The 16,650-nt window shown below is 40.0% G+C and overlaps 1 protein-coding gene across 2 annotated transcripts; it reads left to right on the top strand.

Annotated features, from left to right (window-relative positions):
* The first annotated feature begins 9,894 nt into the window (after positions 1-9,894).
* neurod6a (neuronal differentiation 6a) lies at positions 9,895-13,764 on the top strand. 2 transcript variants are annotated; one of them, XM_042510819.2, is made up of 2 exons: positions 9,895-10,029; positions 10,684-13,764. In XM_042510819.2, exon 2 carries the CDS (start codon positions 10,700-10,702, stop codon positions 11,618-11,620), a length of 921 nt encoding a protein of 306 aa, XP_042366753.1. In that variant the 5' UTR covers positions 9,895-10,029; positions 10,684-10,699; the 3' UTR covers positions 11,621-13,764. The 2 variants fall into 2 exon arrangements, with proteins under 2 accessions (XP_042366753.1, XP_087928376.1); XM_088072250.1 differs by having other exon boundaries at positions 9,898-10,133.
* The last annotated feature ends 2,886 nt before the right edge of the window (positions 13,765-16,650 follow it).

Below are 16,650 nucleotides of genomic sequence, written 5' to 3'. Positions count from 1 at the left end.
GGGAGGAGTGAATGATGTCTGTAATGAGAGGACAGAAAGGGGAGGGTGGTCTTTACAAGGACAGTAGGAAAGGGGTCTAATCGGCAGGTTGAGGATTTGGATTTTTGAATGAGTTTGGATATTTCACTGGCTGAGGGTAGGGTGAATGCTGAAAGTGAGTGGATAGGGGTAAATGCAACTGGGACAAATGAATAAGGAGCAGAGGTGGGTGTAAGTTGTTGGTGGATGTGTTCGATTTTTGAAGAGAAGAATTATATTAAAGTGTTCCAGAAATCAGAGGAGTACAGGTGAGGAGGAAGTGAGTCTGGTGGTTTTGCAATAATTGTCAGGAGGAAGAAGAGAGCCTTGGAGTTTCCTTCATTTGAACTGATTAAACCAGAGTAGTAGATGGATTTGCCTTTAGAAATGCAGTCCTTGTAGTGGAGAATATGGTTTGAATACCTTGTCTTTGTGCACAGCGAGACCAGTTTTCCTGTAGAGTCTTTCAAGTTGATGTTCATTTGCTTTTAACTGTCTGAGAGTGGGAGTGAACCAGGGTGCAGTAAGAGTAAAGACACATCTGGTTTAGATAGGAGCCAGATTATTTAGAAGGTTTTTGAGGCAGTTGTAGTGGGAGAGCATTTTGTCTGGGGTAGAGAAACTGTCATCACTGGGGAAGTCGTTGATACTAGCAGATAAATTGTCCAAGTTGATGTCCTTAATTTTGCAGAAAATTATAGTACGTGGAGGGTTGAATTTAGAGATTTTTTGCCATTTGATATATAAGTGAGTTACAGAGGAATCAGCAGGAGGGGAGACAGTGAAGACTGTGAGTGTGAAAAGAATGATCAGTCCTGGAGTCTGGAGTGCTCTGATGGTCAATGTTACCTTCTGAGGCACAGTAATACAATCACATCCTTCTCCACCTCCTGCCCCTATGACAGAGTAGCAGTGTATGTGGACTGTCCTGCTGGCATTCTGTCCTTCACATTCTCACAGTCTGACTTACTGATCCATCCCTGTACCTTCTAGACCACATTCACTGAACCTCTTTATCCTGGGTTTAGCCTCTGGCCTACGTCCACAGTGTCTCTGTGTTCTCTGTCGAATGAAAAGTCTCCTTTCTCACTGCCAGTTCAGTCTGTACATGATCACACAGCTGATGGTAGATTGTAGAATGTGTGTAGGATGTCAGTTTGTCCTGAGGGTGGTGCTAGAGGAAAAATCATTGAGTCACCAACATGAGCTACATAAGTGTGTAAACTGTAAAATAAAGTTTGATCATCCACAATTCTAAAAAAAATCAAATGCGGGCTGCTTGTTTTTTTTTGTTTTTTTTTTATGTTTCTTTAAACACAGAGTGAAAGTGTTTTTATGACTCAAATATAACAGTCCAAACTAAAGTTTGTTAACTTGAAACATTCTTTCATGTGAAGAGGCACCAATGATGTCAAACAAGAGTCTTTTAGGGTCAAATCCAGCATCTGTGGAAAAATAATTATAACTTGTAAAGACCTGGTTTGATTTGCACGAACTGAATTTGTCATCTTTAATTATCTGGTAACAAATGAGAACATAATCTAGTAAGTTATGTTAAAATATAAATCAGAGTTTTGATATGATTTTACATAAATGAAAACACAAATCATGTAAATACAAATATGAAAATCACAACACTGTAAAAAACAAATTGTTTAATCTAATGTCATTACTTATTATTGTATTGACAAGTTTTACTTCTATACATCATGGCTGTGTGGTTGTTTGGGTAAACTCAGACAAATAAATCAGATTTCTATAATTCAGAGGAAAGACGGAAGAAATTTGGACCAAATTGTAATCAAGAACCAACTCATCCATCCAGCCATCAATCCATCTTCCGCTTGTACAGTGCTGGGTTGGGGGACACCAGGCTAAGCAAGGCATTCCAAAAGTCCCTCTCTCTCACAAGCAACATTTTCTAGCTTTTTCTGGGGGATACTAAAGCATTCCCAGGCTGGATGAGAAGCCAGATCTCTTCAGTGTGTTCTGGGTTTTTACCCCGGGGCCTCCTACCAGTAGGACATACCCGGAAACCACAAAGGAGCAGTGGCTCTACTCTAAGCTCCATCCAGATGTCTGAGCTTCTCATAATCTCTCACACTGAGCCCGGCCACCCTACGAAAGAGGCTTGTTTTGGCTGCTTGTGTTTGCCATCTTATATTGTCGGTCACTAGCCAAAGCTCATGACCACAAGTAAGGGTCAGAAAGTAGATGGAGCAGAGTTTTACCTTCTGACTCAGCTGCATCTTCAGCACAACAGTCCAGCACAGCATCAACATAAGTTGATTTAGCACCAATTTGCCTGTACATCTCATGCTCTATTTTACCCTCACTCTTGAACAATACCTTGAGACTCTTGAATGCCTTTGCTCAGGGCAGCAACTCAGTTCCAACCCAGATGGAGCAATATATCATTTTCTGTCAGAGAACCATGGCCTCAGACTTGGAGGTACCAACTCTCTTCCTGGCTGCTTGACACTCATGCTGGAGGTCATGGTGGGGAAGCCCTGAGAGCCACATCAAAAAAAAAGCAGAGATGCCATTCTTTTCTTCCCATACCTGACACTTACCCCCCCAACTGCTCCTTGGGATCCTTTCAATGAATATCACAAAAAGAATCAATGACAAGTATAGACTGTATAGAAAGATGGACAACATGCCCCCATTTACCCCTGCTATGCTGAAGTGAGGTTAAAATATTCAAGATATGGACGTTGCCATCTTGAAAGGGTGATGTCACTGAGAGCCTGCAAATGGCTTTGTTTGCCATAACCACAAGTGAACATGCAGCCGAGAGTAGACTTCTGCCACTCCACTTTCCAGAGAATGTACGTTAAGTAAAAAGGAGGCACTGAGGGCTGCTTGCATTCTGGCTTTTGTCAACTAGAAAATTTGACATAAGAAACAAGAATTGCTAAGTTTTTATTGGTTGTTTAGTCAAATCATTTCAACAAAAAACAATTTCTAAATTTTGAATTGCCTTGAAATTATTAAATGATCATGTTTTACGTTTCACATCTCCTGGAGGAACCCTGCCTTTAGAAGGTCAAGAGAAAGGGACGGAATATTGATAAAGTGTTGATGCTGATGCTAGCAGTCACACAATCCCAACTGATACTCTGACTTGATAAAGAACTAAAAGTCTTTTAATGACTTTATCTGTGGTTCACATTGTTCCAGATTGGGGCAAGAAGCTTCTTAGGGGAGGTTGCCATATGCACAGCTTGTATGTGGGTGGCATTACACCCAAGGGAGTCAGTAGGGGAGTGGGCAGGGTGCAGGGGGCTGAGACATGACTAATCAGCAGCCTGAGCAGGCTGCCAGATGGGCCTTTTGGATCATCTGTGTGGCTCAGGAGGACTGTGCCAATGGCCAACCAATCAGAACAAAGAACAACAAAGAGAAAACTGTGGACACTAAGTGCTTGTTGCATGCATTTTTGGTTGTTTTATTGAAAATAAACATTTCGGATTTTTTTAACATACCTAACCAATATGATAAACATTAATGAAATGTCACATTGTCTACAAGCAAGTTATATAAAAACATATAGATAGATAGATAGATAGATAGATAGATAGATAGATAAGATAGATAAGATAGATAGATAAGATAGATAAGATAAGATAGAGATATAGGTGGTTAAAGTGATTTACTAATCAGCATTGGGCTGATTATCTGACTGGCTTATGATGCAGGTGACACTTATGTGCTGAACTTCCTGCATTGGAACTGAACATTGGCATTGGACTGTGTGTGGTGCAGAGCTGTCCAGTGAACATACTTGGATTGTGGGCTGTGTGTTGTGACTGTCTAGATTCTATGAACTCAACCTTTTTGTCTCTATTCAGTGTCAAAGTGTTAACAGGGGCATTATCATTATCAGTATGTTGCCACATCTTCTCCTTCTTTCCAGGCACATCCTTCTTACAGCATCAGTAGTCCTCAACAAATTGTGTGTGTGCAGCCATCACTGTAAAAGCAGCAGTTAAACTGTTGCACTGCCATACTGAGATCTCTCCCACCCACAGGCTCCTCAGTGAGACATTAAAACAAGAAATGTAAAGCCTCTGTGTGTGTGTGTGTGTGTGTGTGTGTGTGTGTGTGTGTGTGTGTGTGTGTTTGTCAGAGGTAATTGCGTGTTTTTTTTATACACTAATTGTTTCAGCATAGTGGGGGTTGGTGCTGGTTGAACAGTTCTTGCATTTGATTTTAAAGAGCAGGAATCGAGCCAAGGCAACACTTCCACTGTGCCTCCTGTGTGTATGATGGGATTTGGTTTGAGAGGGTAGTGCTCTGATGTGGACAGTTTAGCCTCTTTTCCACTGTACAAAAACCCTGCTTGAACCCGCTAACATCCGGCTTTTTAACACAATAGGAAAGTGTACAATTGGCATGCACCCAAGTCGAATGACAGCAGTAGTCCCAGGTATGTACAAGTTAGCTCTCTGCCAAGATTCTCAGACTTTCTTCTTTTTTTCTTTGTTCGGGCACTCAGGTGAGGTCGTGAGTAAAAAGGCAGCGAGCAGGTGCCAGACCATAAGCAGCAGGCAAACATAACATCACTGAAAAGAAAAGTAAATATAGTGAGGCAAAAGGAGTAAATCTTGGGTTTTCTTTTATTTTCACTTTAATTGGAAAGTATTTTTACAAACTGTAACTGACAATCCTAAATAGTGTACATTTAAAATTTCAAAATTATTTACAATTATGAGCAGATTGTTAATAAAATATGCTTATAGTGAGAAGGCAAAGCTTTCAATGTTACGGTCCATTTATGTTGCCACCCTCACCTTAAGTCATGTGCTTTGGGTATTTACTTTATAAACATCAGGTATTCATACCTGATCAGGTATTCATACCCAATGAGGGTCTGTTGGACCGAAACGTTGTTTTATTCATTCAGTAAATATGTCAGCAGTAAGCAGGACAGTATGCAGGAGTTTCTCTCTTGATCTATAAATTGCACCCTTGTCAGACACACCCGTCACATTCAGGTGTGCAGAGATTCTCTTCAGTTATTTCTTTTGGGTAGTGACCAAAAGAATGAGATTGCAGATGCAAGCAGACGAAATAAGTTTTGACTATAAGGTGGCTGGGCTCAGCCTTAGAGACAGAGTGACATCTGCAAGGAACTCAAAGTAGAACCGCTGCTCCTTCACATCAAAAGGGGCCAGTTGTTGTGGTGCAGGCATCTGATCAGGATGACTCCTGGGCGCCTTCCTTTAGAGGTGTTCAGGTACATCCAGCTGGTAGGAGACTCCGGGGCAGACCCAGAACACATGATAGGGATTATATATCTCATCTGGCCTGGGAATGCCTCAGGGTCCCCCAGGAGGAGCTGGAAAGTGTCGCTGGGGAGAGGGACATCTGGAGTACTTTGCTCAGCCTGTTGTCACTGTGACCTGTCCCTGGATAAGAAGACAACAATGGAAGGATGGATGCTTTGAATCTCGCAAAATACCATCTATGTGGCTTTATTCTATTTTAAACCCAACATCAATAAGAGTGAGACCCAAGGGATGCCAAAAGGGATCAGCCTCATGAGCACAGTCTATGAACTGCATTCAACAAACATGAGAGGCTCATGTTGTGTTTGCAGACGGAAGAGCAAAATGTTTGAAGTTTTTGGTTGGTTTCGTCAGTCTTCAGCATGTCTTTGTATTGTAACAAATACATATAGCAAGAAGAAATCCTCAGAGCATATTTTATTGACTTAAAGCATGTTTACAATAAATTTATTAAACACCAGATAAATGGAAAATTCTATAGCACTATCCAGGCCCGCTACACTGATCTCAATAACTGTAATATTAAATGAATATTACATAGAGTGATGGTTGGGGAAGTTTAGAGGTTGACTTGAAATGACTGAATATCAAAGGCTGATATACTGACAGTTCTAAGAACATCAGATGCTACAGAGAGTTCCACATTTATTAAATGACTATTTTCTTGTGGTACACTTAAGCGCCTCTGCTGCCAATAAAAATGGAGGGTGTAAGCTCAGCCACATGGTGTGAACGTCAGCAGCATCATTTACAGACCGGCCTCCCATCACTCGTCTATAGAGCAGAGAATGTAATAATGAAGTCAGTGTGTGCAGGACTGCTAAGAACAGGCTGTGAAATGCACTCTTGGCAACTTCAGGTCCACTGGCTCCTCCATGCACAGCCATGTCAGTGGGTCATAGGCCTTTTTTTCACCTGCTATTTTGAGATATGCCTTCATGTGTATGTGTGTTTCCTTTTTGCAAACAAAATGGGATGGTGCCTCCTCTTTGTCTTATTTTTGCTGCACAATTATTTGCCATCCCCAAAAGCCAGAAAACTAATTTACAGAGTAATTAATTAATATGAATTTGCATATTTGGTTGTGCAGTTAGTGCAGTGAAGTGATGAGTTTGAGATGGGAGTTCAACTCATCAGATGTTGCATGCCAGCTGAGGCATGCGGGGAGGGCGGGTTCACTACAGCAGCTCTGTCTCTGTGGGACTGAGGTGGATGTTACTGCAGAGGACATAAAGGTTAACCATGCATCTGCTCTCACTGTGAGTTGGTGTGTTGGGTGTGATTCCATTTTAGTAACACAAAGTTTTGCTTTGGAAAGTGGAATTACAAAAAATCCAAAATAAATCCTTTCAAAAAAGGAAAGATGCACAGCAAAGGATTAATTGCTAAACATATAAGCTTTGTACTGAAAAGAATATATTTGGATGTAAGCCCTTTGTAATCACTAACATTTTGATTAGTAACTGTTTTTCATAGATATTTTTTAAGCAATTGTAACAAATTACAGTTACACTTGTAATTTAATTACATGTAGCTACTAACAACCCAACACCGCATATGTGAAATGCTCTGATGCATTTTGGTGGTTGCAGATAAGAACCGTGAATATCTATTGCAAAATGTATAGAAATCTTCAACATGTTCTCACCTTGTCAAATCCCACCACTTTGTCACTGGACCTACACATTAAAATATGATGCGGTAGGTACCCTCTTGTATCATATTTGGAGGTTCAGGGATGGAGTGTCAATTTATTCTTGTTTTCACAGGAAATGTTAGCCTACAGTTTTTGGGTGTTGTGTGCATCCTGTTTCTAAACACTTGGTTTTCAGGTTTTCTTCCATTGGTTTAGGCAACAAAAGCTCATGGTTAAGGCTTTGAAAAAAAACATCATGGTTTGGTTTACAATAAGTATGTTTGTTATTATGTACTCTAATGCCAGAAAAGTCCTGCAGCTAATCACGTGACATATGGCATGTGGCATACATCTTTAGCGTAGCATGCTACACATTCTAGCACACTACTTGTTAAAATAACTCCACTGACTTCTTGTTTCACACTGGAAACAAACAGCAGGCTTGCAGGTGAAAGTCTGGAGTTTGTTTGACCCATCCATCTCCCCTTACACCCATATATGGGATTTCTTGCTCCTCATACTACAGATGTTGCCCACTGCATCAGACACAGCTGCTGCCCTGTGTGTCTCATCCCCCCGCAAAGGATCCACTGACGAAATTATGTCTTTTAAGGGGTTGGGAGTTAAAATGGGCTGAATCTAGTAGTGTTGGACATTTTATGCTTGTGTCTTTGCTCTGGCAGATGTGTCTGGTCCCTCTCCTGTTTCACCAAATTTCCAGCCGACCTGGCTCGCTTAGGCCAGTTATAACTGTCTAATATGGGGCTGCATCGATACAGTGAACTTGTGGTTTCTTTACACTTAAGGCAAAATACTTAATGATATTATTTGTGGTTTGGACTCAGGACACTATGGAGAGCATAAACTTAGTTTAGTATAGAGAAAACAACCAAGATCGCTGCAGCTGATGTTGAACTTTCTGGTGAAGTACAATTTTCAAATTCCAATAGTGAAAATGTCAACAGTTATTCACAGACATATGGATGCTATCATCACAGCTCATCTCTGCATGCTGCGGTCTGTTTAAATTCATCCATCGCTCAGTGCTCTGACTGGCTGAAGGGATTATATCCAGAGGTATTTTGGTATGTTGTAGGTATTCTTTAGCCACTGATAAAGCTGCTTGGAAATCAAATACAAACTGAGAAGTTCCAGAAGAATTATTTGTGAATGTGTTTGGATGGATAAGGTGACAAACTGTCAAACGGCAAACAAGCATTTTATTGACACTCAGCAATGTTTTATTCATATTTCAATAGCAAGGACCACACTATCAACAAAATGTGTTTAATGATTTTATTAAACAAAAAATTTTGATGCGACGCTTTGATTGCTTGTAGCTCATCCGCTTTGTCAAATACTTTGTGAGGAAGCTACTGTAGCGCCCAGGCATGACCAACCCCCTCAGGAGCATATGTAGAGGACGAGAGGAAGAAAAAGAAGAACAAGATGGGAGGGAGGAGCAATGAATATGAGCATGGAACAGGATGTGTGGGATAGACGTATTTATGCAGGAAGTGACTTGGTTGAGGTGTGGTCCTGCTCCTGAAATTCTGCGAGAAAGCCTCAATCAAAACCACTCCATTCATAGAAAGGCTATACCTCATGTTCTCTCTTATAGTCAGATTTCCTTTCTTGCTCTTATGCTTAGATGTAATGTCACATTGTGTCCCTTTTTTGGGCTCACAGATTATTCTCCAAGCTTTGGAGAGTTTGGGACTACATACATATACCTCAAATTCTTCAGGTTGTTGAAACTTAAAAATAACAAAGTATTTCTTCTTGTTGTGAAAAGGTGAAGTGAAAGGCTGCATGTCAATTCTGATACCAAAAATGTAACACAATCCAACAAAGGCGTTTTAAAATGCCGTCATTTGAGATTCCAAATGTTGAATACTGCAGGAACTAAATGTACAAATGCACAGGGTGCATGACGTGTACAGCAGAGGCAGCATCTGAGGAGAGAGAGGTGGAGGTCAGAGAGAGCTCTGATGATCCCTGTCATAGCTGTGTCTAAGGAGCAAATGTGACTTCTCCAGTTGTACTGTGCTGCAGTACATTTTGATGGTTTTAATGGGTTTTGAATGATTTTGGTGGACTGAATGGAGAGGAGGAATTTTTCAGAACCTGAAAGGAAAGTCTGCACAGGAAGTCAGGGTCCCAGGTGGCCTACTGAATATCACAGTGAGGGTGGTCCTCATGTCAGGAAGGGCTCACAGCTCATCATCAAATCATTTCCAAATCGGAATCAACAGTCTACACATTCAGTTTTTTATATAATTTGTTAACCTAACAAATTGCTGCAGATTTGGACGAGATGAGAAAACAATTTTGCACACCAATTTTAAAGGTAATATAGAGTCCAAATAACCCATAATGCTCCATGGCCGGCAATAAAGCACCACAGACTATAGCTGATGAGCCTCTAATCTGTCTAAGATGCAGTCCTTGAATTTAAATGTGTTGTAAAGGTGTTGCATTATTGTGTCCATCCTATTATGAGAGAATTTAACAAATGTGGCTGCCTGGACTGCTCTGTCTACTTTGGAGGGATCATTTGGCTGTTTCATGGATAAAGCAGAAGTTGTGTGCGTGTTAAAAAGCACAGTGAGCTGATTCAATGAGAAGAACCAATCCACCAGTATCATCACTTCACCAGATCATGTGACTGAGCGAGCTGCATTGCTCAGACTTTCATCTACAAACTCAAACCAGTCCCCAGGGAGCAGACTGGCTCTGAATCCCCACACTGCCACCAGAACACTGGGAGAGAGAGGGAGAGAGAGAGAGAGAGAGAGAGAGAGAGAGAGAGAGAGAGGCTGAGAGACAGAGGGCCACCAAGAGAGAGAGAGAGAGAGAGAGAGAGAGAGAGCATCCCTGGAGAGCTAACCTGCCCGGTGACGTCAGTAGCAGATGGCATCAAGGTCTTTACTGCTGAAAGAAAAAGAGAGACAGAGGGGAGGAGAAGAGAGGATAGGAGGGAGGGAGGAAGAGGAAGAGGACTGATATTTGCAGCTGAAGCCTGTCTGTGTGTCTGGAAGCTTCATGAGGATGTTCTCTGGAATCTAACAGCAACACTGGGTGAGGAGCTCAACAGTCTACTGACATGGAGCACCCTTGATCAGATATCTGTGTGAGCATGACTGCTCTGACTGAAGGAGAAGATAGGCTGCTCATAAAAAGAGGTGGGCTGGTTGTGTTCAGTAGGAGCTGGATGACAGTAGGCTGCTTGATTTGAATTCTCTCATCACATGGATGTATGCTGTATCCTGCCCCACCTTACTCCAGAATTGCTGTGTTCTCTCTTATACCATCAGGCTGAAGTTGTGTCTGATGTGATCTCATGTCATATTTTTCAGATTTTCTGACATTACTTCAACAGTAACAATCTAAAAACCTGGTATTGCCACTACAAGTAAAAATAATATATGGAACTGAATTGAAGTGAATTGAATAATTAATTTTTTTATATATATATATAATTTCATTTAATCAAACATTTCATATTCACCTCTTGGTTGAAGATGCAAAACTTGTGGTGATTTTTTAGTTTTTTTTTTTTTTTCTGACAGTGCATGTGTAAGTGTATCCCTTTTTAATGCATATATCAAATATTATTATTATTATTATTATTATTATTATTATTATTATTATTATCATTGGTCATTCCTTTTTGGGTTTTATAAAGTTGTATGTGATCTGTATGTCTAATATTCATTTCACTTTCTGTCCAAGGCTCGTGCAGGACGACATGCTGACTTTTGATAAGCCGCCCTCCACGCAGACCAGCAGTCCCTTCAGGACCAGCTGGACCACTAACCAATTAACGAAAGCAGTGAAGCCCGAGCCTGGCAGAGCCCCGGAGGACACGGCCGAGTCCAGGAGAGAGGACTGCGGAGAGGAGGAAGAGGAGGAAGGGGAAGAGGAGGAGGAACAAGCGGGCGGCCTAAGACGAAGAGATTCACATAAGAAGAAGCTGAGCCAGGCCCGACTGGACCGTGTCCGGCTGCGGCGCATCGAGGCCAACGCGCGCGAGAGGAACCGGATGCATGGTCTGAACAAGGCGCTGGACAGTCTGCGGAAGGTGGTCCCATGCTACTCCAAGACGCAGAAACTGTCCAAAATCGAGACGCTCCGCCTGGCCAAAAACTACATCTGGGCCCTCAGTGAGATCCTGAGCACCGGGAAGAGGCCCGACCTGCTCACGTTCGTGCATACTCTGTGTAAGGGTCTGTCCCAGCCCACCACCAACCTGGTGGCCGGCTGTCTGCAGCTCAGCTCCCGCAGCTTTCTGTCGGAACCTGGCGGGGACTCGTTCTCCCGGTACCCCGCCTATCAGCACCCCGGGATGGAGACGGTGGGTCCTGGCTCGGCGGACAGACCCATGCGCCCCTTCGGCTCTGTGTTCGGTCCCTATGATGCTCTTTACGACAGTCCCTCTCCGGACACGTCCAGCCCGCTGGACACAGTAGGGACCCTCAGTCCCCCCGTCAACTTCAACGGGATTTTCTCGCTCAAGCACGAGGAGCCGGTGGAGCGTAGCTGTCACTACGGCCTCCGGTACTGCTCTATCAGCCAGGGGCCCTCCGCAGAGATCGGCCCCTATGACATCCACCTGCGAGGCCAGTTTTACCAGGTGCAGGAGGAATTAAACAAACCTTTCCACAGTTAACGAGCCTCACACGGAGATTTAACAGATTTAAGTCTGTCATCCTTCTGATACCGACTACACTATCAATGTGGACTCTATTTGATGTTTTGCTGCGTCCCTCTGATGAACGACAATTCATTGATCATCCACAGAGACAGGCCGATGCGCGCGCGCCAGCGATAAATGGTTTGGATGGATATGTTTTCGTTAAAGCTGGAGTGTTTAGACTGACAGAAGGCAGGGAACTATGCAATACACAGCAGACACACACAGGCGCAGCCTTTCTGTCCGCATCTCTTTTATTATTATTAGGCTATTATTATTATTATTATTATTATTATTATTATTATTGTTATTATTAGGGTGAAGTCAGGTAATTTGTGACATCAGGTAAGTTAGGTTTTATATCTTGGGCTCTTCAAATATTAGCAACTTAACATGTTATTGCATTGTTCTTAGAAATTTGCTTTATATAAAATCATTTTTATTGATTACAGATAAGTAGTTGCTAGTTGCTTAACCAAAATTTCCGAAATCCACTGGTCACAGAACTTGCAGGCTAAGCCATGTGGCATGTAGTTTTTTTTATGATGCTAAGAAAAGTCCTGCAGCTAAAATAATAGCGATAGAACAAAATGATTGAGCGTATAGCTTTTTTTTTTTTTTTTTTAAATGTTTGACATACAATCAAAATAGTTTCACAGCACTCTTTGCTTTTATGGGAAATGGTTCTGTGCGTCTGATGCACTCAGGTAGAATGGGACAAAAATTAAGCTAGAATTGGACATTTTTTTCTGAAGTGAAAACAGCATATTTTTAGGCTACCAAGTGCCATAAAATGATTTATGCTATTGTGTACCAGCCTGTCATATTACTGACATTTAAGTATTTTTGTTGCCTAAAGACATTAAAGATGCTGTGAGTCCATGTTAGCCGCAATACTCCAGAACAAGCCATCACTGTAGACAATATGGCACCAAAGAAACAAGCAGCAAAAGAACAGGGAAAGCATGGCAGCACAGTTGGACAAAATGAATATCTGCAGGTTACATTCATGATTTAATGAATTAATGACTGAACTGTTTTATCATTTAACGATCAAACAAACACGATTTCCCCATTTTACCTGAACACATCATTAGAGTGAATATTTTAACCTGCCTGATGGTTCTACCTTTCTAAATTATGTTAGGCAACATAGGCCTATTTTCTTCTTAGAAATATAGCAGAAAACCATAACAAGCTCTGAAAGTAACACTTAAGGTAGTTTGCAGAGTTTTATGAGATTTTCTAGGTAATCTACCAAAAAGTGTCCCACCTCAGATGACTTCACCTTATTATTATTATTATTATTATTATTATTATTATTATTATTATTATTATTATTATCATGTAATTTGTAAAATGAATAATCGATGCTGGATGTTCTATTTTTTTGATTGTAAGTTTCTTGGAAAATATGTAAATAGTTATTGTATGTTTATGGGAAGCAGGTATTTTTCCCGGTGTGGACGCGTTTTGTGGACTCGCAGCCGTTCATATTGCTGTAGGTGTTTTTGGTAATAACGTCGCCGTATACTCAGGTCTTTGTGTTCAGGAGGTTCCTTCACTATTAATGAAAGCAGATTAGGCGAAGTGTTCCCGCTGCAGATATTTCAGACATTTCAATTTATTGCGACTGAATCTGAGTCAAATGAATGTACAGAGTTTATCTCGGCCTGCGGTTTGTTCCGCAGAGGAGAGTTCTGGTGAAAATGTCTTTTTCATATCAATAATCTTGATTGCTTTTGCCCATGTAGCTGTTGCCCTTTCTCGCTTTTCTTTCTTTTTTCTTCCAGAATGGTCTGACCATAAATCGAAGAAGCATCATAGATTTGAGTCATACCTGTTATTGGTGAATTGTTCTCAGAGTGGAGGTGGCTGTCGGAGGGCTGCTGTGTTGTGGGACAGTGCACGTTTGCGTCATTCACCTTTGTCCCAGATTTGTTTTATGCAACAAATAAAACACATGTTCCAAAAAAAGACGAGAGTAGCCTGCACGCTTTGTTCCTGAATTCTCTGCAAGTGTGTTAGATTTGATCTGGAGGCTTCATTCAGAATGTTGGAGAAGTCTCCACATGTCCATGATTTGCTGTCAAGATATGTATTTTATGCAGCAAAGATGAAGTGTGTGTGTGTGTGTGTGTGTGTGTGTGTGTGTGTGTGTGTGTGGTGTCCTCTTGAGAACATTAATGAGAGAGGAAAAGAGAGAGAGAGAGGTTCGAGAATAATCTACAGGGTAAAAAACAAACATAAGAAGGGTCCTCTACATGATTTTCATTGAGAAAACTAACATCAAATCATATGAAGCATAAATCTTCCTCAAAACATTAACAATAAAATCCAAATGAGGGAGCCTGTAGATCAGTGTGTGCTGCCTTAAAATGCAAAGTTCCAGCAGGAAAACATTTGTACACCTGTGAAATATTTGTAAAATATTTTTAATGTGATTCTGCTGTAAAACAAATATCTAGCCAATATTAAACATGGCTATGGTAACTATATAAATAATATTTCCACAGCAGGGGCATTTCTAGGATTTGAGGACATTAGGGGGCTTAACCCAGACACCTGCTGGGAAAAAAAAAATCACCAAAGTTTTGTAGGTTTGAAAGGCATGTTTTTCTTAAATAGCTTTGGCGAGGGTTAAAAACAAATACAGCCATCCCTCTCTTCTGATTAATCAAGAACAGTCCCTCATATTCTTATTTTTGAAACTATATATATATATATATATATATATATGTATACATACACACACACACACACACACACACACACACATATATATATATATATATATATAGGGAGAGAGAGAGAGAAAGACTGAGAGTGCAAAGGTGGATACATAGTCTAAAAAAATCAGATAATGGATGAAGGTTGGTTGGATTGATGGACAGCAGCGTCATTATGCCTGATTGTCCTGTATAAATGTCTATGTCTATCTGTCCATATCGATATGGATAGATAGATAGAAAGATAGACAGATAAATAGATGAGACAATCTGCTGTTCCTTAGTATAGCCATGATTGTCCAATATATATGCATATATATTTTAGTTATTTGGATAACTTGTTCCTTTGTGAAATTTTCATAATAGTCTTTCAGAAGTCTTCTTCCTTTATCTTCATACTGCATTGACACCAACTCTGTTATTTTTTGTTCCTAAAATGAAAAAATAAATAAATAAATAAATAAAAAAATTAAAATGACATTTTGGTAATCATTGTTGGTGTATGTCATCTCAAACTGAACACCTGCCCATTCATATTAAAAGCATATCATTAAAGTGTGTGAGCGGATGTTATGTTGGTTGATGGTTTGTGAGAAGGTGTGTCCGGCCACAAGCGCTACTTTTTCACACCTCCACTGTGACAGGGGGACAGCTAGCACTTTATCTTCACACCATTCATATCTCAGTTCTGCTAGCATGAGCCATGAGGAGTCTGAACGCTTAGATAGCATGAACACGCTTTATAAAGCCTGCTCCGCTGCTGTGCCAGCCCTGCACCTTCTTTTTGTTTACAACAGCTACATGTCAGGTTAAAGGACACTCAGCCCGCCATCCTCTCCAAGATACCCGACTCGATCACAGATCACTGTCCCTGCATTCAAAGACAGAGGTCAATAAACTCACTGGAATTATTTATTTTCAGAGAAATATATGTATGTAAATACATGTAGGTTTTTTTTTTTTTTTTTTTTTAAATTTCAGCCACACTATTTTGATTTATGTTTCCAGATTTACAACTTGCTTCTGTTATATATATAGTTTTGGGCATCGTTCCTTTCACAAAGATTAACACTGTCCTCATCCTGTTGACATAAATACAATTCCATGCTTTGAATAATCATGGTAAATTAATGATTTGTTTACAACCTGTGTAAACATAGCCCTTATTAGACTCTGGTTCGGTTGGACGTTGTTGTTGCCACTAATGTTTCCAGATCTCAGCATTTTCAAGAAACAATGATGTAATAAAATTTAAATGAAAATAGAAAGGTTTTTGATTTAGTCCCTGTCCCTATGGATCTACAACGTAATTAATTGCTGTGAAGGGTGACACCCCCCTTCATTGCTTAAACTGTTCTGTTAATTAAAGCCAATAAAAAGCCCAAAAAATAACCTTTAAAAAAAATTGCTGCGAAAACACAGCCAACAGTGATTAACCATTTTCCATAATACAGTAAATCACGAAAATCTTGATGCTTTTTGGAGCCAAAACAACAGTTAACATAAAACAGTAATTTGCTGTATGACTTTGTGTCCACATGCAGGTTAGATACAGCATTACACTGTAAACTGTAAACCACCAACTGAATGACCTCTTCCTTCAATATGGATTTTTGTATTAAAAAACGTTTTTGATATGAAGTTCAGTACATTTTATTTATATAGTGCCAAATCATAACAAAAGTTATTTCATGACACTTCTAGACCATGCACTTTAATTTACTGAGAGCCAACAATTTCCCATGAGCAAGCACTTGGGTACTGTGGAGGGAAAAAAACCCTTCTATTGAAGAGCCAGAGAGCTCAAACAGAACTGGGCAACCATTTGTTGAGCAAGAGAGAGAGACAGAGAGAGAGAGAGAGAGAGATGCATGGCAAAAAAATAAAAATAAAATAAATAATAATAACAATAGAATACCACTAATAATAATAATAATAATTATTATTATCAATATTTTATTATTAATGTCATTATTATGATTATTATAGATTAATTAATTAAAACAGGATAAACTTTTTCTGTCATGCATTTCAAGAAAAGAAAAAAAAATCACCACAACAACTTGTTCATCTTAATTAAGTGGCAAATATGAATTATTAAATTCAATTAAAAAATTAATTTAATTCAAATTATATTTAATGAATTAAATGAGTCATCACCTTAATCTTGTTCCATTACTTGAAATAGCAGCAGAAGGTTTTTGATAAAATATGACATTGACATATAGACAAGTAAGAGCAAAAAAACAAAACAAACAAGCAAACAAACAAACAACA

Source organism: Plectropomus leopardus, chromosome 21 (genome assembly GCF_026936395.1).
Source record: "Plectropomus leopardus strain MGB_pleo_1.0 chromosome 21, ASM2693639v1, whole genome shotgun sequence".
Taxonomy (NCBI): Eukaryota; Metazoa; Chordata; class Actinopteri; order Perciformes; family Serranidae; genus Plectropomus; species Plectropomus leopardus.
This window is presented reverse-complemented; position numbering and strand designations above follow the sequence as displayed.

Coding starts and splice junctions, on each gene's coding strand:
- neurod6a (XM_042510819.2), top strand. CDS start 10,700: ATGCTGACTTTTGATAAGCCGCCCTCCACGCAGACCAGCAGTCCCTTC.